At 36.6% G+C, this 26,919-nt stretch overlaps 1 protein-coding gene across 5 annotated transcripts in view; it reads right to left on the bottom strand.

Moving 5' to 3' along the window:
* Positions 1-23,248, bottom strand: part of LOC117341973 (zinc finger CCCH domain-containing protein 13-like) — a 28,268-nt gene extending 5,020 nt beyond the window's left edge. For 2 of the 5 annotated variants that reach the window (XM_033903875.1, XM_033903876.1), the window contains exons 1-13: positions 23,012-23,248; positions 22,629-22,753; positions 21,894-22,123; positions 10,718-10,833; positions 10,427-10,503; positions 8,643-8,735; positions 5,554-6,786; positions 4,866-5,074; positions 4,028-4,408; positions 3,371-3,433; positions 2,259-2,445; positions 553-1,525; positions 186-321 (exon numbers count right to left, since the gene is read on the bottom strand). In XM_033903875.1, the coding sequence (XP_033759766.1) occupies positions 186-321; positions 553-1,525; positions 2,259-2,445; positions 3,371-3,433; positions 4,028-4,408; positions 4,866-5,074; positions 5,554-6,786; positions 8,643-8,735; positions 10,427-10,503; positions 10,718-10,833; positions 21,894-22,123; positions 22,629-22,753; positions 23,012-23,149 (3,961 nt within the window). In that variant the 5' untranslated portion in view covers positions 23,150-23,248. The other 3 variants (XM_033903879.1, XM_033903877.1, XM_033903878.1) reach the window with 3 other exon arrangements.
* Between the last annotated feature and the right edge of the window lie 3,671 nt (positions 23,249-26,919).

The raw sequence follows: 26,919 nt of genomic DNA, 5'->3' as shown, positions 1-26,919 counted from the left end.
GATATCAGTGGAACTGTGTTGCATACGACTACTGCTACAGTACAATCAAAATGCTTGAAGCTTTCAACAAAAGTATATATCTATTGTTAGTCAAGAGACTCACTTTCCAAATGCAAAATATCAAAATTTTCATATCAAAGAAACAAAATATTTTATATATATGAGACATATCTTATATCACAAACCTGGCTCTCCATCCTCCTGTCCAGTAATTTTTCTTTTCTTTCTTTCATCTTCTTTATCCTTGACCTCTTCTGGTCGGTGATCTGGTGACCTTGACCTTTTCCTATAACTTTTGCTTTCGTAATCCCTGGATTCTGGCTGTAACAGTCCATGTGAAATTGATACATGTAACCTCATACTTCCATGAAAATTGATATGAATGATCTATATACAACACCATTTGGTTTGTTAATAAAGACAACTATAAATTTCCATGCTAATTTTCTCAATATAAGGACAATTATGGGAAAAACATGCATTTAAGAAAAATTCCTTGGTGTCTAGGAAATAACTGTATTACAGAACTCTCTAAACCTTATGTTTACTTACAGTTCTCTCCCGTCGTCTCTCCCTCCGACTTGTAGTTGATCCTTGTGATCTCTCTCGACGTCTGTCTCGGTTCGATTCTCTGCTATGTGGCCTTGACCTGTCGCCACGTTTTGAGTCCCTTTCCTCACGCTTGCGACCTCGTGATCTATCTCTATCTTGATCTCCAGCACTGCCACGACTACGTTGGGAGTTAGCTGGAGATATCTCACGCACTCGTTTGCTGGAAGGTGCTGGTGATACAGATTTCTCTCCCTCTTCAAGACCACGTTTCCGAGAATCTTTAAAATCATCTTTAGTTTCTAGGAGTTCTTTAGTATCTATACTACCTGTCACCTCCTCAGCCTTCTCAGTAATCTTTTCAACTATTCCCTCTTGTTCAGATTTCTTACCATCATCTTCTTTCTCCTCGATACCTTTGTCTGTAATGTCTTCTTCCTCTTGTTTTTCCCCTTCCTTTGTATCATCTTTTTTTCCACTGCTTTTCCCATCCTTCTTTGACTTTGAAGGACTCTTTGCTTTGTCCTTCTCTTTGTTCTTTTTCTTTTTGTTTTTCCTCTTTTCCTCCAAGCCACTGTCCTGTTTCTCCGTCCTCTCCACAGACCTTCGTTTTTCAGTTTTTCCTTCTACACTCTCTCTTGCCTTATCATCTGATGCCACACCTGATTTCTCTTTCTCCTTGTCTGATTTTCGACTGTCCATTCGTTCTCTATCACTTTCCTCTTGTTTCACAACTTTTTCCACCTGCTCTCCATCTCTCTCTTGTCTGTCTCTATCCTGTGACTGATCCTTTCTATCACGCTGACGTGGGTCTGTGAGAGTATCACGGTCACGTCGCTCAAAGTCCCGCTTTTCCATACTGTCATCCCGTCCTCTCCGGTCATCACCATAGCGACCACCACGTGAACTATCTCGGTCATCTTGTCTGTCTCGAAGGCCATCTTTGTCACGGCGGTCATCTCCTCTTCTGTCCATCCTAATTGCAAAATGATATATTTGGGGTTTAATTTCTAGACCCGAATTTTCAAGATAAACATACGTATGATACATCAAGTCAGGGTTAGGGCTTGGTTAGCGAAATAAAACTACAAAAGCAGATTCATTGACGATAATATATATAGAGATAGATGGCTTTTAATGGATGATCTATTTTGCTGCAAAATTTAAAAAAAAAATCACAATTATTTGAAAGAAAGAACAAAAACAACATCCTTGAAATTTACAGTATTCGAGAATAAAAAAAATTGGGATTGCTTTCATAATTTTCAAGCCAGTTCTTAGACAAACAGAGTGTTGAAAATATAGTATAGTCAGTCAATTAAACCTGAAGCCTTGAAAACTCAACTTTATATGTTCAGGTATACTAGGACATCTCACAATAAATAAATTACAAGAGCACTACAAATGCATGCATGAGTATACCTATTAGAACCTAATCAAAGCAATGAAAGAATAAATTGACTCCAAAAAGTTTTTTCTCAAACATGCCAAAAATTTGCAAAAATAGATATTTCCACAAATTTGATTCATACCAGACTCCACAAGAACAATCATACCAAAAATTGGTAGGATAACACTATATCTTACTTAACAAAAAACTACTTAATAAACTTGCCACAGATGGTATATCATCAATGAGCATATAAAAAGGTACATGACATTCTGGATTTACACAGAATTCCTGGGCTATAGCAGTAATACGACAGTACCTGAACCCTCTGTCATCTGGTCGGTCTTCCCCTCGCCTGTCATCCTCACGAGAGAAGTCACCACGCCTTTCCTCCCCTCGTCTTTCTCCCCAGTCCCGTCGTTCACCTCCGGGGAAAAAGTCATCACGTCGCTGGTTTTCCCATTCACCTCGACGGCTTTGTCGCTCCTGGCCAGGGTCATACCGGCCTATTATAGGGTAATAAATGGCAGAGCTGAGTACACATTTTAAAACTAGATTAACAAGGCATGGCATGCATAGTATTCTTGCTGATTAATCCTGCAACAAGCCTGGAGACCAACTCATTTGAGGTACATGTATTCTCATACTGTACTAATAAATGAAGTTCAATTGATTAATTGAAAATACACTTATTAATGACCTCACTTGAGCGCTGACAAAAATGTTCTACATGTTACTAATTAGTAACAGTGACCTTGTCCTTGGCTTTGAAACCTTGAAACAAGACCTCATTTGACATGATCTCATATTTAGCCAAATTTGATCAAAATCAATTTAGAAACAAGAGGCTCATTGGCCTTAATGGTCATCTGACTCTAAAGACCCTTGTAATATTGTAGTATACATACTCCATATCATGTACATGTATATTGGTACCCTTGGCCATGGCAGCTATCTTGGATTTCAACTCGAAAAATACCAACACTCAGTCAGGACCCTCTCAGCATCATTTCATGTAAGTTTGAAATGAATGCCATTTGTGGAACTTGAGAAGAAGTTTGAAATAGGTATTGTTCAGGAAAACCATGATTGCACAATCATGTCTGCAATGTCATTAAGTTATTAAGAGGCCAAAAATAACAACACTTTGTTACCCCCCTCCTGAACATTGAACATCCCTATCAATTGATCAGCTCAATGGCATGGAGAAGAGGTTTAAAATGTGTTTTTCAAAACGGCTGCCATGGTGGCCATCTTGGATTTCAGACCAACTCGAAAAATAACACCTGGGCAGGCTGAAACCAACTGGTATAACTTGAGAAGTTTGAAATGTGAAAAGATTACAGACAGCGCATTTGACAAGAGACGAAGCATAATGGCTATAGGTCATCCTGACCCGAAGAGACACAATTTCATCAGTCTTACACACACCTCTGCCTTTGCCGTTTCCGTAGCGATCATTTGGACCAAAACTGCCTCTTCCTCTACCACCACCTGAAGTGAAAGTAAGATCTGTTTGATGACATTTCCCTGCAGTAGATATAATTCTCTAGTTTTCCATGTAATGTGTGTAAATTTAAATGTTGGTGAATGATTACATTAAGGCTGTTCTGCTGCAAAGATTGACATTCACTTGTGAGGATTTGAATTTAAATAGCTGCAACATTCTTATATCCACAAGATGATACAAAAAACTTTAATCATTAAGGTATATAATATACAGAATAAATATGCAAAACTTAAAAACTACTTAGATAAATGGTTGCCAACATGTCATACCAACACCATGAAAGGCATATGAATTATGGTCTTTAGAACACCATGTATATGTTAGATAGCAAAGATGGTTGTTATTACATAAGAAAACAAAATTACGGCAACTTGGCATTATTAGAGACAACCATCATAGATTTGATGATTACATTCTTGAATCTGTCATCAAAGTATATAGAGTAATGGGAATCATCAGAGGAATCTATATTTAGAACCTACTATTAACATTTTGTCTCCTGTACGTTTTACTTTTAGGACCATATCATATGATGCATACCAGAATAGGACAGAGGATGAACTACAACTTAGTCTTACCGTAGTTTTGTGGAGGGGGTGGAGGACCTCCTCTTCCTCCCCTCCCCCCGGGGCCTGGGGGACCATGGGGTGAGGTCCATGATCCTCGACCACGTGACCTTTCCCAGCTACTCTCCCTTGGGTCTCTCATGTCTCTATTGTCACCTCTCCCATCCCTTGGGTCACGAGGGTCAACTCTGGGGTCACGCATATCAGGTCTCAGTTCTCGAGGATCCCGTGGGTCACGAGGGTCTCTCGGATCACGAGGATTTCTTGGGTCACGGGGATCTCTAGGGTCTCGGGGGTCCCTGGGATCTCGAGGATCACGAGGGTCCCGTGGATCACGAGGATCTCGAGGGTCCCGGTAGTCGGGGTGGCCTCTGTCATACTGGCCTCTTGGAACTGTTTGAAGAAATATATGATTTATCAAACAAATTTGAAATATATAACTGTCAACTTTAGAAATTATTTAAGAAATAAAACATAACAAAACAGTCCTTTGCATGTTGACCAATAAGATTACAGTAAGCAAATTATGCAATAGAGTCTGGGTTTTCATACTGCTGGTGAAATATGGATGATCATCAGATTTCTACGGAAAGACAATGAGGTATGCTCATTTTAACAGACTGTTAACCAACAACTTTACTGACACCAGTCTGAAGATACCATTTGATTGGCTCATAATAATTTTTCCTCTCCAAGTGCTGCTTGACAAGCAATCATTTTAAACAGGTCTTTTCAAATGAAATGGAACCAAATTCAGATTAAGCAGTGTATTTATTCAATAGCAATGCTTAAAGAACTTTTTGAAAATAATAACCTTTTGTCTGCGAATTGCCAGATCAAACAATCCTACCTGGTGCATATCTGGGGTCTGGAGGTTGTCCATATTCTCTGCCGTACCGATCTCGTTCACGCTCTCTGTCATAACTTTCTGGACGCCCCCTAGGAGGTTCAAATGGTGACCTGCCTGGACCATAGTGGCCTCTGTCATCCCCGGGAGGAGGAATATGGGGTGGGGGAGGGAACCTTTCTTCATCATATCGCTCCCTTCTGTCATCATACCTGGTAAACAGAACCATAGAAATATAGGGTTTTAGATCTGTACATAAAGCAATGTAATAGAGATATATTGATGTAACAGAGTGCATAGTAAATAAAATCTATTTCAATGTCTCCGCTAGGGATTGTACCCAGGACCTCTTACTGGTCTTTTGCTCAACTGACTGAGAGTTCTCCCTAGCTGAGTGGTATATAGTGGCTAGTATTTACCATGATACATTTATTTTAATCTGTGGCATAACTATTTACTTCTGGTTTGATATCGTGATCATCTAGAAATAATTGAATTAAAACAGAAAATAATTAACCAAATGTAGTCAAAAATAATTTTATCAAATCAACCTTCAGATTTCATTCAGATTAGAATAAAAAGCTTAATATTGTTAACATTGAGATAATCATATTTGAACTGTAAAGAATTGGATTTTTAATCTTTGATATATCCAGAAACAATTAATCTCTTTTTAATTAGTGATTTATACCTGCTCATCCTGCCAGGTTGACGAGGATCAAACTCTGGTCTTCCTGGTGGTGGGCCCCGCCCATATCTCCGGTCATCTGGTGACATAGCCCTTGGGTCCCTGGGGTCACGGTGGGGATCATCTTTCTCTCTCCCCCGCCCTTCCCTTGAACGATCCACCTCCTTCTCCTTTTCGTAACGTTCATCATCTCGGCGTCTGTCTATTGGAGACATATTCCTGCGACTCCTTTGGTACTGAGAACTTGACCTTTGAGACTCTGGTGAGTAGTCCCTACGCGACTCTGATACTTTTAAGGGCGGTTCAATTGAGAGTGACCTCCCCTGTCTTTCCTTGTCACGTGATGTAGAGGCTGGACTGACCATTTGCCCACGATCTTTGTAACCTTTACCACGTTGTTCTCTGTAATCTCTAGGAGATTCATTTTTATCTGGTTCCTCAAATATATCTCGGCGACTATCCTTCTCACGCCCTACACTTCCCTGGTCCCTTGACTGGTCGCCTTTGTGTTTTTTACTTTTGCGACCACGCTCTGGAGATGGTGCTGCCTTCTCCTGACTGTATGGAGAACCAGCACCGTCAGAGTAGTAACCATGACTACGATTGTCTGTTTCATGTTTATGTTTATTATGTTTTTGTTCCTTTTTGTTTTTCTTCTTGCTGTGTTTTTCTTCTGGTTCTCTCTTCTCTTCTGATGGAGAACGTGCTCTTCTCTCTTTCCGAGGTTCTGGAGACATTTCATCACGTTCTTGTACAATTTTGTGTCGTGGTTTTTCCCGACTGGTTTCCCTTTCTCTCTCCCAAGCTTCATAATCTGGCTGGTCTCGAACAGACTTCTTAGGCTTCTTTACCTCTGGTGAAGGAGTTCGGTTTGTTTCATATCGATCATAATCTGATGGCGTTCTCTTTGATCGGCCCCTGTCATAACCAGCAACAGGTGTTGGTGACCTTGAGGGTGACCGTGAAGGTGACCTTGAAATGGATTTAGACCAAGATTTTTGCCTGTTCTTCTTAATAACAAACTCCTCATCAAAGTCCTCATCGGATTGGAAGCTAAGTTTTGGCCTCTGTTCCATGTGTTTGCCCTTTGACCCCTTAGCTAATTTCAACTTTTTTGATTTTCCAGTGTCTACTTCAGGAGGTTCCTCATCTGAATAATCTGCATACCTTTTTTCCAATGACAATTTCTTTTTCTTATGTTTTTTCTTTGGGATATCTTTTTCAGGTTCATCATATCTGAACAAGTAGAACAAAGTGGTTTTAAAGCAACCATTACTAAAATCATTTTGATAAAACAGTTCAAAAATAAATGTCAAAGTCTTAATCTTTCAGAAAACTTTATACCCCATGATAATAAATTCAGTATTTTCTCACTTCCTGTTAAATACTTAGGACAAACTTGTATTCATGTTAAATCAATTGCAGAGAAATACATAAAGGCAGGCATTACTAGTTTTGATTGAGTATCATGTATGTATGTATGACATTATAATGGCACAATAATTTGCCAAAATAACCCCTTTTGGCCCCGCCTCTTAGGTCCCCTGGGGTCAGCCCTGTCATTTGTACAATTTTGAATCCCTACCCTAGGGGGTTGCTACCTGGCAAATATGAGTGATATCCATTGCTTAGTTTCAGAAAAGAAGTCGTTAATATCAATATAGCTTTATTGACCCATTTTTGACCCGCCTCTCAGGCCCCTAGGGAGTCAGCACCACCATTTGTACAATTTTGAATCCCCACCCCATAGTGATTGCTTCCAGGCAAAAAGGAGCAATATCCTTTGCTCGGTTTCAGAGAAGAAGTCGTTTATATCAATACAGCCAAATTGACCACTCTTGGCCCCGCCCCTCAGGCCCCCCGGGGGTCAGCCACACCATTTGTACAATTTTGAATCCCCACCCCATAGTGTTGCTACCAGGCAAATATGAGCAATATCGTTTGTTCGGTTTCAGAGAAGAAGTTGTTTATATCAATATAGCCCAAATGACCACATTTGGCCCCGCCCTTCCGGCCCCTGGAGGTTAGCCCCATCATTTGTACAATTTTGAATCCCCACCCCAAAGTGATGCTACTGACAAATATGAGTGATATCCTTTGCTCGGTTCCAGAGAAGAAGTCGTTTATATCAATATGGTAGCTATATTGACCCATTTTTGCCTCGCCCCTCAGGCCCCTAGGGTCAGCACCACCATTTGTACAATTTTGAATCCCCACCCCAAAGTTATGCTACCAGGCAAATATGAGTGATATCCTTTGCTCGGTTCCAGAGAAGAAGTCGTTTATATCAATATGGTAGCTATATTGACCCATTTTTGCCTCGCCCCTCAGGCCCCTAGGGGGTCAGCACCACCATTTGTACAATTTTGAATCCTCACCCCATAGTGATGCTTCCAGACAAATAGGAGCAATAAATATCCTTTGCTCGGTTTCAGAGAAGAAGTCGTTTATATCAATATGGCCAAATTGACCCCTTTTGGCCCCGCCCCTCAGGCCCCTGGGGGTCAGCACCACCATTTGTACAATTTTGAATCCCCACCCCATAGTGATACTTCCAGACAAATAGGAGCAATATCCTTTGCTCGGTTTCAGAGAAGAAGTCGTTTATATCAATATAGCCAAATTGACCCCTTTTGGCCCCGCCCCTCAGGCCCCTGGGGGGTCAGCCCCATCATTTGTACAATTTTGAGTCCCCTACCCATAGGGATGCTTCTGACCAAATTTGGTCAAATTCTGATCAGTGGTTATGAAGAAGAAGTCAATTGTTGACGGACGGACGGACGACGGACGACGGACGACAGACGACGGACGGACGGACGACGGACGACGGACGCCACGGTATGGCATAAGCTCACCTTGGTCCTTCGGACCAGGTGAGCTAATAATGGGCACAATACAATTGATCTAAAATTACCTAAACCAAACTTTTTTCATATCAATCCCTGAAGAGGACTTATTTTTCATAATGTTAACACATGTACAGTGGACATTAAAAATAGTTGATTCTACAGCAATTTTAAATATATCTGTCATAAAGCAAAAACATAACTGACTGTGGAGTCCACAGATAACAATACAGGTGTGCAGTCTACCTTTTGACCTTGTCCTTGGGACTCGGTGACATAGTCTTCACTTTATGTGCAGGGGATTTGGAGGTCTTGTGTTTTTTCTTCTCCTTTTTCTTGCTGTAATATTAAACTTTCTTTTATTAACGTTTATTTTAAACTCTGTACAATTCATTTCTTAAACTAGCAACCAAAGTATAATCCCTACAGATTTCCTGTTAAAACATTCCTCCGAGTTTAACCCTTCATTGATATTTAAGTGAAAGATTCACATTGGTAAGTTGAGTAAATTGTTCCTTGCAGATTCCCATTTTTGTATAGGTAAAAATGCAATTAGTATACATTCTGATAATATGAAATTATTTTTCATTTTTTATATAACACAAAAAGTTTCACAGCTTTATGCATATTACATAAAAACATTTGAAAAGGATGTACAATGTATTATAATTACATGTAGCTAAAGATTAAGACAAGCAGGTTAATCATTTATCAGTTTATATTTTCTTAAAATGAGAAAGCTTGATCTACTCTGAGGGAACATATCAGTTGTAAAAATTACCATGAAATGTCCTGTGGGATCCCTAATGTTGGACCATTTAGATATAAAAATATCCCAAGTGTACAAGTGTATACATGAAGTCATGAGAACTGGAGATATTCATGGTAGGAGACAGCAGTAAATCTTATGAACATTTCATATTTTGTATATTGTCTCAGTCATGGACGGTACAGTCATTGTAAACATCATGATTGACCACTACAACCAACAGATGTGCTAATTTTGATAGTTTTATAAAAGAAACTATTGGATTTCATCATGCTATCACTGATCCACAATACACATTTCATATGAAAATCGTGTGATTTTGCGGCTGACAAGGCTCTGTATCAATTACCATTTTGACCGAGTGATCACGTGAACAGATGGATCACATGATAGCTAAATTTAGCCAAATCTCATAAAATATTGTGGATAAAACGACCGAATTGTAAACAAAAATGGTATCATCCCGAAATACCAGAGGGAATTACAAAATACGGTAATTTGAGCTCTCCTCCTAGGAGGAGATAAATGACTTGAAAATAAAGGAGATTTTGTCTCAAGCCGTGAGGTATGGTATGTTTGACATACAGCCAGGGAAACATCTGATAGTTCAAACTTTTGCATAGCAGATAACCTGCAAGCATTTCGCGGGCTATCTGCAGACTTTAGATTATAAAATTATATTTGTACTGAAAATCTAACAGTGGACAGGCTAAATTCACAGGAAATAAGAGTAGCAGCCATTGTTTTATAAAAACAGATTACCAGTTATCAGGTTCTCGAAAGTTCTGGATTTATAAGATGATTTATCAAAAAATCATTAATCAACTAAGTACTGTATATATAACTTTCAAGTTTTGTCTTATGTTACTTCAGCCATGATGCATCATATTGCAGGTTCCTTAAATAGCAGTCTAAATACTGAAAATATATATATATATATGTGTGTGGAATGTGTGGCTCGACAAAAATAAATTCTTGTAATTGCTGATAAAAATTACGAAATATTACAAATATACAATATCAAGGAATTAAACATCAAAATAGCTATTTAGTTTTATACTGATGATGCATTGAATATTTACTTTCTTAATACTATACATATTCAAGTATTAAATTGTAATCTTGTTGTCACAGGAAAAAAAGATAACAAATCTCCAATAACATTCATATCTGACCAGCAAAGGCTTGTATCTGCATACAGTGCAAACTCAAACTTTTTACTTGTATTCCCACATATAAGAAATTAATGTTTTGTTGTTACCTGGGTGACTTCACAATTTTTTTGTGAGATCGTCCACGATCCATGTTGCTATTGCCGTCACTGTCACTGCTGCTGATCTGTAACATGATAAATATAAATCAAATAAAACTGTCAGGCTTAATGCCATAATCAACTGGTAGTGGTAATCAATATTACTCATATCTTATTGCTGTCTTCTAACATGTGGAAATTAAAAGGACTACATATATACAAGTATCAAATCAGGGATATACAACCTACTGTTTAACAGACAATGTTTATGTTTTTAATTAATATTAATCAGATCGCTACCTCTCTCTCAATGTGTAGGTTCTCGCGGACATCATCTGTGTCCTCTAGCTGACTAAGTTCCTGTCTCAGCTTCTGTCTCTGCCTAACTAACTCCAGCTCCTTCTTGTAGTCCAGGCCTAAACAAGAGTTTTTAATGTAAACTATAAAATTCATCTTATAATTGTAAATCATATAAAAGGAACATTTATAAATAAATAACAGTGTTCCAGCTAGGATTTGAAAAGGGCAGGGCGCTGCCTAAAAAAAAGGCATTTTTGTGCTAACATTTTTTCCAGGCCAATCTATCTTCTACCTTATTTTACAGGACAATGACCTGATTCATAGAGACAAATAGAAATCTGTTGATTTTTTTTTATTATTTCGTTTGTGTGTAAAAGTGTCTTCTTTCTTCTCTTTATTCTTCAAATATTGTTTTTAATTTTGATGGTAAAAGTTACAGTATGACCTAGAGTAATTCAAAAATAAAATGATATTAGCATTATTTCAATTTAAGGGTGTATTGAGAGAATCCATATACGATAATTACGTCCAATCAAAAAGTTACTATCAGATTATAGTCAACAGAGCGATATTTTCAACCAGAAGTTGGTCTGTCCAGAGACCTATATACTAACTAATTAATATAGGTCTCTGGTCTGTCCGTTGTGATTGTAAGACGACTAATTGTAAGTGAAGATATTATGGAGCAAAGGAGAAAATGTGGTCAAGCATATACGAGAAAAAATGAGTAAGTAAAAGAAAATCTATTATTTGATATCTGAATAAACTTCGTCCAAATAACTTCGTCCACATAACTACGATGTATCTTGTAAGCGGCGGTAAATTTCTACTTTCACTTTAGACTCTTTAGAAATAACGGCAAACTAAAATCAGGAAATTATAGCAAGTTAACATTTTCTTGAATTAATTATAAGAAATGGTAAACGAATTAGGGCCGGTCATGATTCGCAAGATTCTGATCAAACATTTGTTCCGTTGCTCTCGTAAACAAACGGTCCCCGCGTGTTGTAGAAATGTAAGTTAATCACTTGGCTATCACATGACCCGCAGTTAATGCAGAGTCGGCATTTCAGATACGAAAATAACACAATATAAACTAAACTTTTGCAACAATTATTCACATGAGCAGATATTTTTATATGTCCTTTATTTATTTATGAAAAATAAACATTTTGTATAGAAATCCGTCAATCCAACAAAGAATTTGCGACATCTGCATTTACAACGAACCATTTCCGGCGTCCCGCCAAACTTCATCAAATAAAATCAACCGAAAGCTAATTTTGATCACTGGAAAATCACTGGAAAGTGATCTCATGATCATTTACCTAAAAATTGCTTGGTTTACACTAGAAGGATTTCATGTTGTCATGTGAAGAAAATTTCAAAGATATATACATTGATCGCCAATGCACACGTGCTCATGGGATAACTTTACGACAAACGTGCGGCTCTTTTCGGTCTTGTCAAAAGTTGTTTACATAAGTAAAACAACATTTCCATCCATTATCATTACTTTGTCCATCTTCAAAAAGCCTTCGTGATCATGATTTAATTGGATTACCAGCCGACCTATCGACTCGTCACGGTTAAATGAATCTATTAAAACACCAGCTCGATCCCCAGCTGACCGATCTCTGCCTCGGGCAGGGGCGGTGTACCTAATGAGTGACCAGGGAGTAATGAGTGTCCAGGGAGATACTTTTCACGCCCAGGAATTCGTTAATGAAGATTTTTTGAAATTTTTTTCTGTAACGTACATATTGTCCCATTATCTACCACCATGCAAAATCTCACTTCGATCGGACCAGTGCATATTATTAAAATGCACCGATGAAGTTGCAGTGCAGCGTGCACTCGGGTGTCCCGGGCGTATTTTTCACGCCCAGGAAGTCGTTGATTTATATTTTTTGATTATTTTTTCTGTAACATACAGCTTATACCTTTATCTAACATCGTGCAAAATTTCACTTCGATCAGAAGAGTGCATAATACTAAATTTTACCATTAAATCTTACGAAGTTGCCCTGTATTTCGGCTGCGGTCGGCATGCGAGTGTCCAGGGTGTACTTTTCACGCCCAGGAAGTCCTGGATATATATTTTTTGATTTTTTTTTCTGTAACATACAGATTAAACCTTTATCTAACATCGTGCAAAATGTCATTGCGATCAGACGAGTCCATAATACTAAATTTTACCATTATATCTTGCGAAATTACGATGAAGTCGCAATGTTTTCCCGGCTGCGGTCAGCACATGAGTGTCCAGGGAGGTTTTTACACGCCCAGGAAGTCGTTGATTTATATTTTTTTATTATTATTTCTGTAACATACAGATTATACCTTTATCTAACACCATGCAAAATGTCATTGCGATCGGACGAGTGTATAATACTAAATTTTACCGTTAAATCTTACGAAGTAGTGTACTCCAAAGATTGGAAGGGAAGTAACTCTATTGTTAAAATAAGAATGTTACCAGACTGCGATGAGGACGCGGTTCTACAAAGAGTCCATTATTTATTTATTTTAAAATGAGTATAACTAATATATTGGCTATATGTAACACATTTACTTTATTTTTTTGACTCTCCATAATTTTATTTTATTTCTTAACTCTAAGATATTGTTTATGATAAAGTTTTTCAAGTATAAAATCAGAATATACTATTTGGAATAATTTCCTCACTTTGCATTAAAACATTATTTATTTGATTATAGATGAAGATGTAATTTATTATAAAACTTATATTATGTGTATTTTTTACTGAATAATGTCACAATGTTTGATGATGATTTAATATCTTAACCAATTTCTGCATTGTACTTTGCATAATAGTTATTGTTGTAACTCATAATTGATTCATCTATATTCATGTATTATTTTTTATGATATTTATTTATTAAATGTTTGATAATAACTTAATATCTTAACCAATTCATGCATTTTAATTTGCATAGTAATTATTGTAAGTCATGATCTATTCATCTTTATTAATGTATTATTTTTTATGATATTTATTTATTGAATGCCTTTATATGAGTTATATATACTAACTGTTTTAGACTTTTAGTTAATTTTTGTTGTTGTTAGTTACTTAGTTATTGATAAATTGTTCAATTGGATATTTATATAATTACATTTTTTAATAAACTGCTGTAAAACTATTCTGATGTGAAAAATTCTGACAGGATTGCCTGATAATAATGCTATGTACAGTGTGATTTTTGTTTTTAATATGCAGCATTATTTCTTTTAACAGTATAATTACAAATCTTATAAGAGCTTACAATCAATTTATTTTGTATATATTTTTTCTATTGCAATATTCCCTTTAGAGTTTTTAAACTTTGTATGAAACCTTTTGAAAAAAACAAATTTTACTTTTAGAGTATCCTAAACTTTTATTTTTTTGGCAGTTGTCTTGGCATTTCTTACCCTTTTTCCTGTCCTGTCTCTTCTTTAAAAGGTTAAATATTGTGCTAGCTAAAACCAGCTGTACTTCCTCCTTTGTCATTAAGAAATAAAATTTAGAATCATAACAGTAATTTAGAAATTCAGCATTCACTGTTTTGTCATGATTATAAAGTTTTTGATGTTCTTGGTTATAAAAGATATATTTGCCTAAAAAATGGGATTCTGTTTCAACGTGGTAAGAATTAAAGTATACAAGTAAATTAAAACAAATACATGTACACATATGTAGATGTTTCTTTTGTGTAAGTATATTATTTATTGTTTTTCTCATTTCAAACATTGATTGTTAACACAGCAAGAAAGTATAAGTACAAGTAGTATAACATAGAAAATGATACAGTAATATATTAAATAAAGGTATTAGACAACAGACTTTTAAGAGAAATTAAAGGAAGAAAAAAAATCATATCTAACATATGATTCTTTTGAAATGCGTGTATATTATAATCATATAACTTAGAGAGTTTGAAATCTGAAATGAAATACAATTAAAACAGTCAACTGGCATTGGAAACTGTCCTATATCCAACAGTTCTTCAAAATCTATTTCAAAGTTTGAAACTCGAAATGAAATACTGATAAAAACTTGTTGATATAATGATAAAAAGAACGTGCATATGGGATAAGAATGTGAAATGGCATCGAAAACTGTATGAAATAAATGTTTTACATGGAGTGTACAGAGGAGTCCGCGTGTAAAAAATATTATAATCTGTCAAAATGTATTGCAGTATTTCAAAGTTAGAGTCTGCAACCAAATTGTGAATCATGATACGAGATTCGTATCAAATAATAGAAAAAACGGTCGATGGATTTTAACTGAAATAAAAAGTGATAATTCGTGCCATTTCGGGAAGATAAATGTGTACAAGTTTGTACATGCAGGGACATACTATACTCCTACATTTGTTTAACCAAGGACAGATCAATTAAAAATCTTAAGTCCCTTATATCCAAAATAAAAAGGCCACTGATTTTATTTTTTATCCGACCATATTGGGCTGATACCTAGTGTGATAAGAACCATCTTCTTGGGATCTAGATAAACCCTACCCTACCACATTGTTCCGACAATAAACGATCAGTACCTCTAAAAACGGCCCTTTTCAAAGTCGATCCCTTCACGAAATGTGTTAAAAAAATCTCGAAAATGCACAACTTAAATCGATAGAACTTACACTTCAAAAAGCCAATTGGTGGTATTACGTAGTCATCAATAAGAGTAATTGATGATTATTCACTCGGGCAACAAACGGTCATTTTTGTACACGTGTTGTTGCAGCAGTACAAGATGCAGAAAATTACATTTGGTAATAAAATGACTTTATTTTTTCATGTTTCTGGTAGCAACAAAATATTCTTTTTATATTAGAATAGAAATAAGCAAACTGATGGTGAGGGAGTTACGTGACTCCGCCTACTGATGGCTTTCGTCACCTGTCACTCGTCTTCCATTGAACACAAGTGAGGCGGAGACGCGGGTTAGTTGACAGCTAGACAGGCGCCAAAGTTATATAAACTAATCCAATTAGACTACACCGCAGGTGGGCGGAGTCACCGATAGATGATCTTTTTCACTTGACTCGGTCAATTATTGTTTTATAAAATATTAATGCATTTATTGATCACTTCGAAATTGCAAGAATGTATTCATGGTTTTGATGAAATAATACGTTTTATAAGTATTTTATTTCAGGTTTCAGATTTGGAATTCCACAATTGACATATTAGAGACGTGTACATAATTTGGTTTGATTTATTTTGTTTAACGTCCTATTAACAGCTAAGATCATTTAAGGACAGCCTCCCGTGCGTGCGACATGCATGCGTGGGGTGAGTGCGTATGTGTGTTTTGGGAGGCTGCGGTGTGTTCGTGTTAAGTCTCCTTGTGATAGGCTGGAACTTTTGCCGATTTATAGAAGAAACGCAGGCTGGAACTTTTGCCGATTTGTAGAAGAAACGCAGAGAATGTCTTTATTCTTCTCTACCAAAAATAGTATAGATATAAATGTTTTTTGTGACATCATGCCAGAAAGATTAGCAGAAATCCGTAATATTTTATATTCCCATCATCTGAGACAACCTAACTTTCGATTAGAAAATATGCGTATTTCCTTCTTTCCGTCGTCCATCAAACTGGAACGATCCAGATATTAAAGGATTCGTCTACTTAGAAGTTCATTAAAAGAAATATACCTAGGAAGTGTCCAGTAATAAAGGCATCTTGGTGTGTGGCTCCCGCATGTTAAAAATACTGCAAAGCCGTTTGAAGAACCGTGCTAGCTCTCTTAACTATGACCTTTTCAGAGCAAATTTTAAAATTAATTCTCCTGATTATATGTGTGGTAATCCTTGAACGACCCTTAAAGGTCCTTGGTTGTTTTTCTATTTACAATTTACATTGTTATAACCTTTCCGCAAAAATCAAACCTCCGACTTTCTCCTATTGGGCGAACCAGAATACGGGCATGTTAAATTAGTCCATAGCCGATTTTAATACATTTATCAGGTATGGCAACGGAGTTATAACGTTACAATTAATTCTGTCATAATGTGTTATATTCTATTTGATTTGCAGGAGATTAATAAATAATTGCTATATTTATTTTTAAGTCGTTAATTGTACTAGAATACTAAAACAATATATTTTTGCCTCTGATTGTACGTTATCTAGCTAGTGTCTAGCTAGATTAGCCGAACACGCGGGTTTGCCACTCATTAAAACTATTTATATTGTAAAACATAATGTTTGTATTTAACTTGGAATGTATGATTTTCGTATTCATTTTAGAACTCAAAGTTTACGATGTTATTAAACGTTCTAATTACGGAACTGAAACTGAAAGAATAATCGTAACTGATGAAATAGTAAGTTTTTAGTTGTATTTTATTCCGGGTTGCAATATGTTATATTGATCAATTTAACAGGGACATGTCAAGTTGTTATGTAAACCAATACAATTACCGGTCACACCGCAGGTGGGCGGCGCTACGGGCTACCTTGTCAGATCACAGGTAGATATAAAATGGCCTGGACAATGAAGTGATCATCGAAGGCTGGATTCAGTAACAAAATACAATAATATACACTCGTCCGATCGAAGTGAAATTTTGCATGGTGTTAGATAAATATATAATCTGTATGTTACAGAAAAAATAATAAAGAAATATAAATTAACGGCTTCCTGGGCGTGTAAAAACCTCCCGGGACACTCATGTGCCAACGGCAGCCGTAATACAGGGCAACTTCCATGTAACTTCGTAAGATTTAATGGTAAAAATTAGTATTATGCACTCGTCTGATCGAAGTGAAATTTTGCATGATGTTAGATAAAGGTATAATATGTATGTAACAGAAAAAATAATCAAAAAATATCAATTAACGGCTTCCTGGGCGTGTAAAAACTTCCCTGGACACTCATGTGCCAACCGCAGCCGTAATACAGGACAACTTCATCGTAACTTCGTAAGATTTAATGGTAAAATTTAGTATTATGTACTCGTCTGATCGAAATGAAATTTTGCATGATATTAGATAAAGGTATAATCTGTATGTTACAGAAAAAATAATCAAAAAATATAAATCAACGACTTCCTGGGCGTGTAAAAACCTCCCTGGACACTCATGTGCCAACCGCAGCCATATTACAGGGCAACTTCATCGTAACATCGTAATATTTAATGGTAAAATTTAGTATTATGCACTCGTCTGATCGAAGTGAAATTTTGCATGATATTAGATAAAGGTATAATCTGTATGTTACAGAAAAAATAATCAAAAAATATAAATCAACGACTTCCTGGGCGTGTAAAAACCTCCCTGGACACTCATGTGCCAACCGCAGCCATATTACAGGGCAACTTCATCGTAACATCGTAATATTTAATGGTAAAATTTAGTATTATGCACTCGTCTGATCGAAGTGAAATTTTGCATGATATTAGATAAAGGTATAATCTGTATGTTACAGAAAAAATAACCAAAAAATATTCATTAACGGCTTCCTGGGCGTGTAAAATACGCCCTGGACACTCAAATGCACGCTATAATGCACATTTAGTGGTGCATTTTCGTATTATAAAATCATTTGATCGAAGTGAAATTTTGCATGGTGTTAGATAATGATGTCATTAATATGTTACAGAAAAAATTATCAAAAAATCTTCATTAACGAATTCCTGGGCGTGCAAAATGTCCCTCGACACCCGAGTGCACGCTGCACTGCAACTTCAGAGGTGCATTTCCGTATTATTAAATCATTTGATCGAAGTGAAATTTTGCACGGTGTTAGATAATGGTCTCATAAGTATGTTACAGAAAAAATAATCAAAAAATCTCCAATAACGAATTCCTGGGCGTGCAAAATGTCCCTGGACACTCCCTGGTCACTCATTAGGTACACCGTCGGGCAGCGTCCATCAGTACCGTGGATAAGGGTCTACAGGTAAGGGGACTAGTGTTACAGGTGGCCAATTAGTGACTGACTGACTGTATATTGCATGGCTTCAGCAAATCGGATCTACATGTAGAGTATACGAGGCAAAATGAGCATCAATGACACTTAGAAAAAGGGCAGTACTACAGGAAAAGGGGCGGGGCGAATTTCTAACTTTGAATTAGGGGCAGGGCGCCGCGCCCTGCTAACCCGACCTAGCTGGAACACTGTTAATTATAATGTAAGTTACCGAGTTAATATGGCCTACCAGGATATTTTTGTTTAAAATATAAAAGATTATTCAAGAAATATTCAAAGATTTGCACCCCATTCAAACATGTGGAAACCCTACTCCAATAATATTAAAGGTTAACACGACAGGAAACTTTTGACAGGTTGTCATGTGACCTCTAATCATCACTGCACGTAGAACCTGTTGCTGTGACACCTCTAATCAAAGTCGTTTAAAAGTTATAATAACTCACATATTATACGATGTGACTTACATTATTCTAATTAAGCTATGATAAATAAACACAATTACAATATTGTGTCCATATCTATATCCAAAATCAGTGATTATTAGCCTTTCTTGTTGTTTAAGCGTAGGCCCCATTTATATACCGCCATACTTGTTTTGATTGTGACCTCTCGGGGTTATATCCGGTTAATCTAAATTTGGAGTTGAAATAGACGAAACAAACAAAATGCTGTGAAAATATTACGTTACTCTATCTGTTTCATTTGTGTTCCGTATTTTATAATAACTGGAAACGCAAAGTTGTTTTAGTGACCCAATATTTGAACACAGTAGGTTAGAAGTGAATTATTGTGGATTTGATTATATTTAAGAGGTGTCCATAAAGTTTGTGCATATGTGTACACATAGTTGTTAACATGAATTATCGTTTTAGATGGTTATGACACTTTTTTTATTGCACCCCTGAATCGGGCGCTGGGAGCTACAAGAAACACACGCTGATGGGATATGAGGTTGTAATATCCACCAATGTAATCAGTAGTGCTGTGTATCGGCAACAATGTCACGATACGATACGTATTGCGATACAAACATCACGATACTATACGTATCGCGTATACGTGAAATTGTCATAAATTGAAACAAATCAAACAATATTTAACGTTCAATCTGAAGTTTTAACAAGGCATCGCAAACAATACAAATCCCCTCGCGTGCTAACACATGAACTCTGACGCAAAATGGGGGGTGGGGTTATTGCAGGACATTGAAATAACATCAGTTGTCATTTGCACTGAACTGCAATAGACATGACCTTAACCTTGACCTTGGCACCCTGAAACACGAACTCGTTCGAGGTATTCCCATGCTGGACCAATATATGAAGTTTGGTCAGGATCTGTTCAGAAATGAAGTCGCAAGAGTGCTGACAAAGATTTTCTATAAATAGTAACGCTGACCTTGACCTTGGCACCCTGAAACACGAACTCGTTCAAGGTATTCCCATGCTGGACCCATATATGAAGTTTGGTCAGGATTTGTTCAGAAATGAAGTCGCAAGAGTGCTGACAAAGATTTTCTATAAATAGTAACGCTGACCTTGACCTTGGCCCCCTGAAACACGAACTCGTTCAAGGTATTCCCATGCTGGACCCATATATGAAGTTTGGTCAGGATTTGTTCAGAAATGAAGTTGTAAGAGTGCTGACAAAGATTTTCTATAAATAGTAATTGTGACCTTGACCTTGGCACCCTGAAACACAAACTCATCGAGGTATTCCCATGCTGAACCCATATATGAAGTTTGGTCAGGATCCGTTCAAAAATGAAGTCGCAAGAGCGCTGACAAAGATTTTCTATAAATAGTAACGCTGACCTTGACCTTGGCACCCTGAAACACGAACTCGTTCCAGGTATTCCCATGCTGGACCCATATATGAAGTTTGGTCAGGATCCGTTCAGAAATAAAGTTGCAAGAGTGCTGACAAAGAATTTCTATAAATAGTAACGTTGACCTTGACCTTGGCACCCTGAAACACAAACTCGTTCGAGGTATTCCCATGCTGGACCAATATATGAAGTTTGGTCAGGATCTGTTAAAAAATGAAGTTGCAAGAGTGCTGACAAAGATTTTCTATAAATAGTAACAGTGACCTTGACCTTGGCACCCTGAAACACGAACTCGTTCGAGGTATTCCCATGCTGGACCCATATATGAAGTTTGGTCAGGATCCGTTCAGAAATGAAGTCGCAAGAGCGCTGACAAAGATTTTCTATAAATAGTTACAGTGACCTTGACCTTGGCACCCTGAAACACGAACTCGTTCGAGGTATTCCCATGCTGGACCCATATATGAAGTTTGGTCAGAATCCGTTCAAAAATGAAGTCGCAAGAGCGCTGACAAAAAGTGAACATACGTACGTACGTACGAACGGAACGCTATATCCCCTCCCCGACTTTCGTCGCGAGGGGATAATGACACTCATTGAACACATTTTTAATAAAAACAGTAGAATTAAACAGATCTAAATAAATGTCAAATATAAACATTGTCGACTCTGAATGTTATACCTTGGGTCAACAACAAGCAACAAGTTACAACTCACGGAAACATTCATTTCCACTGCCGAAAAGGGCGCAGATCATTTATTATAAACTGGTTATCGATACATCATGTAGCATGTTTGCTATCAGCTTTTAAACATAGTGGTTTTCGGCTTTATTTGTGTTAAACCTGTCCACGGTTTTCGGTTTTCAATGCTTATCTTGCTGTGAATACGGCAATACTGAATACTCTACTTCGATAGGTAAGTTCCATGTGCCGTGGACCTTTGACTTGTTTCATGTCAACGAATATCTTTGATTTACAAGTCGGAGGAGGTTTAGTACTAAGATATAGATATAGATAGAGATAAAGTTAAACGGAATTACACATGGCTGTCAGCGTTAGCCATTGTCCATATTTATTCGCAATCATCAAGGCGCTCTGCATTGGCGACTTCATACAATCAGGTTACAAGCGTTTTACTGACGGTGCGCTTCGGCGCGCTCGATTCGCTGTATCAAATGTGTTACATGGACCCGCACCCATGCCGGCGATATTACGATACAGGGATGACTGTATCGATGTATCGTGTCGCGGCACAAAACGAACATATATCGATACGTATCAATATATCGTTACAGCACTAGTAATCAGGTGGAATAAGACCTCATATACTATAGGAGTAGTGGAAACCCCTGCACCGGCCCTGTTACACGTTACCAAAACAAATACTCACCGGATAAAGTCTCTCCTTCTTGAACCCAGGAGTTTGAACTGTCACTTTCAAGGTCACTATCACCTCCACGGGATGCTTTGACGATGGCAGACTTTATGCGAGCCTCTTTCTCCTTTTTGGATTTACTTCGTTTTTTCCTCTCCACAGACTCATTGTCACTATGGTCGCTTGATCTTTCCCGACGACTTTTACCCCTTGACCTCGGCTCATCAGAACTGTCATCATCTCTCCTTAGAAATAATTACATGAATGAAATGGCTAATTATTTAACACTTCTTCTTAATTTAATTTATAATTTAGTTTTTCTATCCTCCAATTAAAAATGCAACATGTTTAATTAATCAATAAGGCGAAAATCTACAAAGCTTTGCTTAACCCAGGCTTCCGGTCTACATGCGATTAATAATATGCACATTCTCATCATTAACGGCATATAGTTGAATATAGACAGCCAAATCAGTTACAGATTTTCTAGTACAAGGACAAGTAACAGCAGATTTTACTATGTTTACATATGATTATATTCAATGATTTTTTTTAAAGTTGGGTGTCTAAATTAAACCCAATTTTCTTCAATGAAATGTGTGATAATTATGATATTGCTGTCATGACTGAGGTTATGGTTTATTGCAACATCTGAAATGACTAAATTAAACCAAATTTTCTTCATTGAAAGTGTGATTATTATATTACTGAATGGGGTTATGGTTTATTGCAACATCTGAAATTACTTACTTTGATGATTTCCCTTTCTTGAATGACCCATGGGCAAATTTACACTTTGGGCCAAATGGACATTCCTCATTTTGTAACCAGTACCGACATTTTTCCTGAGTACTCGAATAGTACCTGTCTCTTCTCTGGCAACATATATGCAAGTTAAATATGAAATATTATACAGTCTGCGAAATAAAATTTAAACAAAATAATCACATATATATATGTAAGACTAATGTTGAAAGCACTAGTACTATGGGCGTAACTTTAAAATTATATAACTTTTCACTTTCCCTTAAAAAATAAATTTAAACTGTTCTAAATATAAAATCTACTAGACATCTATCTTTTTTTTAGCTAACTTAATATTTAAAAAAAAAAAAAAAAAAAACTGTTCTCACATCAGGTTCTTCGCTGTACGCCGGTTTTCTTGCTGCACCAGGCCCCAATCTTTCGAACACACTCGGCTTTCGTCTCTCGCCTTCGTCTGGTACAGGCTTCCCTGCATCCACTGTAACCTTGCGCTTAGCTTTACTCATTATGCGCGATGCAATAATCGACAAAGTTCATTTCTACAACAACAACAGACGCATGTAAGTCGCCATCTTTGATCTCACACACCGGAACTAGGAGTGGGTGACTAATTCTGTGTCGGCAAATCCGGAACTTTATCAAATTCTCTTTTCGCATTGGATTTGTTGCGTATTTATATATATATGAGCCATTCCATTGTTATTTTTGGTTTATTCCATTATTATATTTGAGATATTCCATTATTAAGTTTAACTTTTCCATAGTCTCATTTGACCATGTATTCCATTGTTTTGTAAAAGTTGAGGAATTTATAAACTTTATTGAGTAGATTATATGGTGACTGTCTGCTTACAAGTTACCACTGTATTGTTCGATATACCGGCTGTATTTGAACGCGAAGTGTTCCGAGTACAGGTAATTTGGCGCGAATATTGCACGTGCGGTTGCCGCGGTTGTCTATATAAGCCGGTACACCTGTGTAGTTAGCCAGTCAGATAGAAAGTCTCTATAGGACTGCCTGGCTCAGCTCTCCCTGACTAATCATCGTTATGTTATGGTAACACTCACTGTCAGTAGTTTTGTGTACTATCGTTATAGTATGGCCATGTAGCCGCTAGTTTACTAAACTACTGTCATGATGTCATATAGTATGTGTGTGTTGAGTGTGAGACAGAATTGTTTATTTGCCAGACTTCACGTACAAATTATGACCCAGAATGTAAGACCCTGACGGACCCAAGATCACCGAACCTGGGTATAAATATTTTAAAGGTGTCGGTTTGAGGTGAAAAGCCGCTCCTTTTACAGTTTTATAATTTTGCCATATGTTAAATATTTATAAATATCCCACGTCGTTTGATTTTTGGTTTTCTCAGCCTTTTTTCGTTGTTGTTGATTTATCATCTTTGTAATGATCTGAACCCAGACCATGATAGAAGTTTTAGTTTGATTTGGAATGTCCTAAAATGCTATAACGGTCCTACAGTTGTGGCACATATGCTTACGTTCGACATTTTGGGCGATGCAACTCGCCGAAGAATTCTATTATATTCGATTATGAAAACACTAAAATCAAAATTCTGTAGGTTACACGCATTCGATTCGGAGACGAATTTAAAATCAATAAGGTTTTAAAACGGAACCACGCGTTTTTGTAAGTACAGGCCTTTCTGCTGATATACAGTGCCACATGTATTATTGCCGTGATAAAGTAAACATTTCACTGAAGTATCTGCATCAGCTGAAGTTTTTAACAAATTTTGTCTCGCATAGTATTTTTGTCGTTTCATTATTTTACGATTTTGTGGAAGTATATATGCTGTTGTCCGCAGTGACTTTTCTTCTTTTTAAATAATCTATTTAGTAAGTGATCGTTATAGCCCCGCGATTTGACGTTACTCTGCATGCAAGGTTAAGCTGTTTATGGATAATAATATGATACAGGTTTAAATAACTGTATAATTGTTAAATTTCGCGGGGCAAGTATTTCGTGGTTGTCTTAGTATATAGTTTGCAGGTATTAAATTTGCGACACAACAACCCCTTGTTAACATTCTGTAGTAAAAGCAAACACTTCTTTACCTTTATAGCGTAATTAAATTATTAGAGAATGTTACTAACATTTTAGTACACAGACATTCGTTTAACATAATCTGATGTACAAAGTTTCTCACAAATTGCCCAAATTAGGGAAGTATATATTCTACAGTTTAACATCTATTTCGACCCAGTTAAATTTTTTCTATGTCCCATGTCCCTACCCTTTGTCACATTTACTCCCATGCGCCAATGGATGAATGCTCCTAGTCCGACATTTAACTACTGTACGATGTAGTTTTATCATTCATATCCATATATTATATGTTTTTGTCAAGTTTATCTTTATATACAACCTAATTGGTTTTGGGAAATGTGGAAAGCCATGATCAGACAGCTGCCATTGTTGACGAATGATTTTTACAATGTATTCCAGGATGTGTATTTTTGAAATAAAAAGCACGAACACATATACTTTGTTGATATTTGACGTTTACTCGCAGATAATTTGACTTTAATCAAAAGTTTGGTCCATGCAGGAGAATAAAACAATAAAAGTTTACAGTATACAGAAGACATATTATCGGCCTATATCACATACATCATGATATATAATTCATTGTGTACCGATTAAAACATACTAATTGATTATATCATACATAGTTATAGCATATCCTCTATACATTTTGTATATACCAATGTATTCCGTATCCATTTCCATCGTTGACGAAGTCTTCCCTGACATGAAAATTGTGCATCAACCGATCAGCCAAGAAAAGTTTACATGTGATGCTGTATCGTAAATCAAATAAGTCTGGGTATTTATGCATTTTTTGAAAGAAAATAATTCAATATAAAATATAAATGCACGCATTTTATGTATATATTTAATGGCTCAATAATTTAATAAACATATTTGTATCCGTATATAACATATGCAGGCACATGTAATCACGATATTGACTTGAATGGTTTAAATAAGCTACAGTGATGTAATCCAATTCTCGACAGTTGATTACGGATAGGTTGACATTCCTTGATGCTCGAGAAGACCTGGTAGTTTGTCTTCGTAAGACTTGTCATGGGTGACCAGTGGAAAATTCTACAAAAGAGAACAAAAGTTAGGCACCATAACAGATAGCATATTTATACGATTGCTATTTAAATGCGACATTAAATGAAGTTGTTATGGTGATGTACCTGTTACGTGTCATAAACGTCCAATGCCGTTAGTACTGTAATGCATAATACTCTGTGAATTTCCATGATTTTGGAAACAAAGGTCATGCACATATAGGTTTACTCCGACAAAACAGAAACGCAAATAGCTAGAAAACAATATAAAATGCTAATTTTAGCTTCCTGTTATCTGACCAATTAAGTAATGAACAGTGGTTTTAATGTTGTTATAGTCGATATAGCAGTAAGATGTATGGTGGGCAAATGGCATGGGAACCCGTTAGGGTTTTCATGCTACATTTGCCCACCATACATCTTGCTGCCATATCGACTATAACAACATTATAACCACTGTTCAATACTTATATTTACATTGTTTTACCATTTTCGTCAACTTTGAAAAAAAAACTAAACCAACACAAAAAAATCCCGCCTTTTTTAATGTCACATGACCCACTGGGTGTTATAGCCTGAGGCACTGGGTGTTAAAGGCGTATGGTGGCAACTGCCTCTTAGCATTTTGTCAATGGGGAAATGCGGAGCAAATGTAAATATTGCATTTTGGTTATCATAACAATACAAAATGCTAATTTTAGCTTCCTTTAATCTGACCAATGCATTTTAGTTATCACATATTATTATTTTTCAGTATTGGCATTAGAATAGTCTTTATATGGTAAAACACTGCGCGCGGTGTAGATTGTTATATACAACTGCAAGTAAGGGCTATTCGATAGCCAACTATGAATTTGATATGTTAAGCTATGTTTTACTTACTTTGTCCTCCGTTTGAGCTACATCATATGTAGATCTTTGTACACCAAAAAGTTTCCTGGAGACAGGAAAGATGAGACGTGCTTCTACAGGCCTGCCATGGTCACCGCCTGTAACAAAACACAACTGTTATGCGAACCATCATTTGTGTTTGTTACTCTCGGGCTCGACACATGATGATATATCCTATGTATTAGCCAAGACATTGTAAAGCATTTGAAAGCTTTCTAATAAATTCCTGGATAGTTTAGGTTGTATTTTGTCAATAAAACGTAGAGACAATGTA

Source organism: Pecten maximus, chromosome 14, assembly GCF_902652985.1.
Source record: "Pecten maximus chromosome 14, xPecMax1.1, whole genome shotgun sequence".
Classification (NCBI taxonomy): domain Eukaryota; kingdom Metazoa; phylum Mollusca; class Bivalvia; order Pectinida; family Pectinidae; genus Pecten; species Pecten maximus.
Note: the sequence above shows the minus strand (reverse complement) of the source record. Positions and strands in the feature narration are given on the sequence as shown.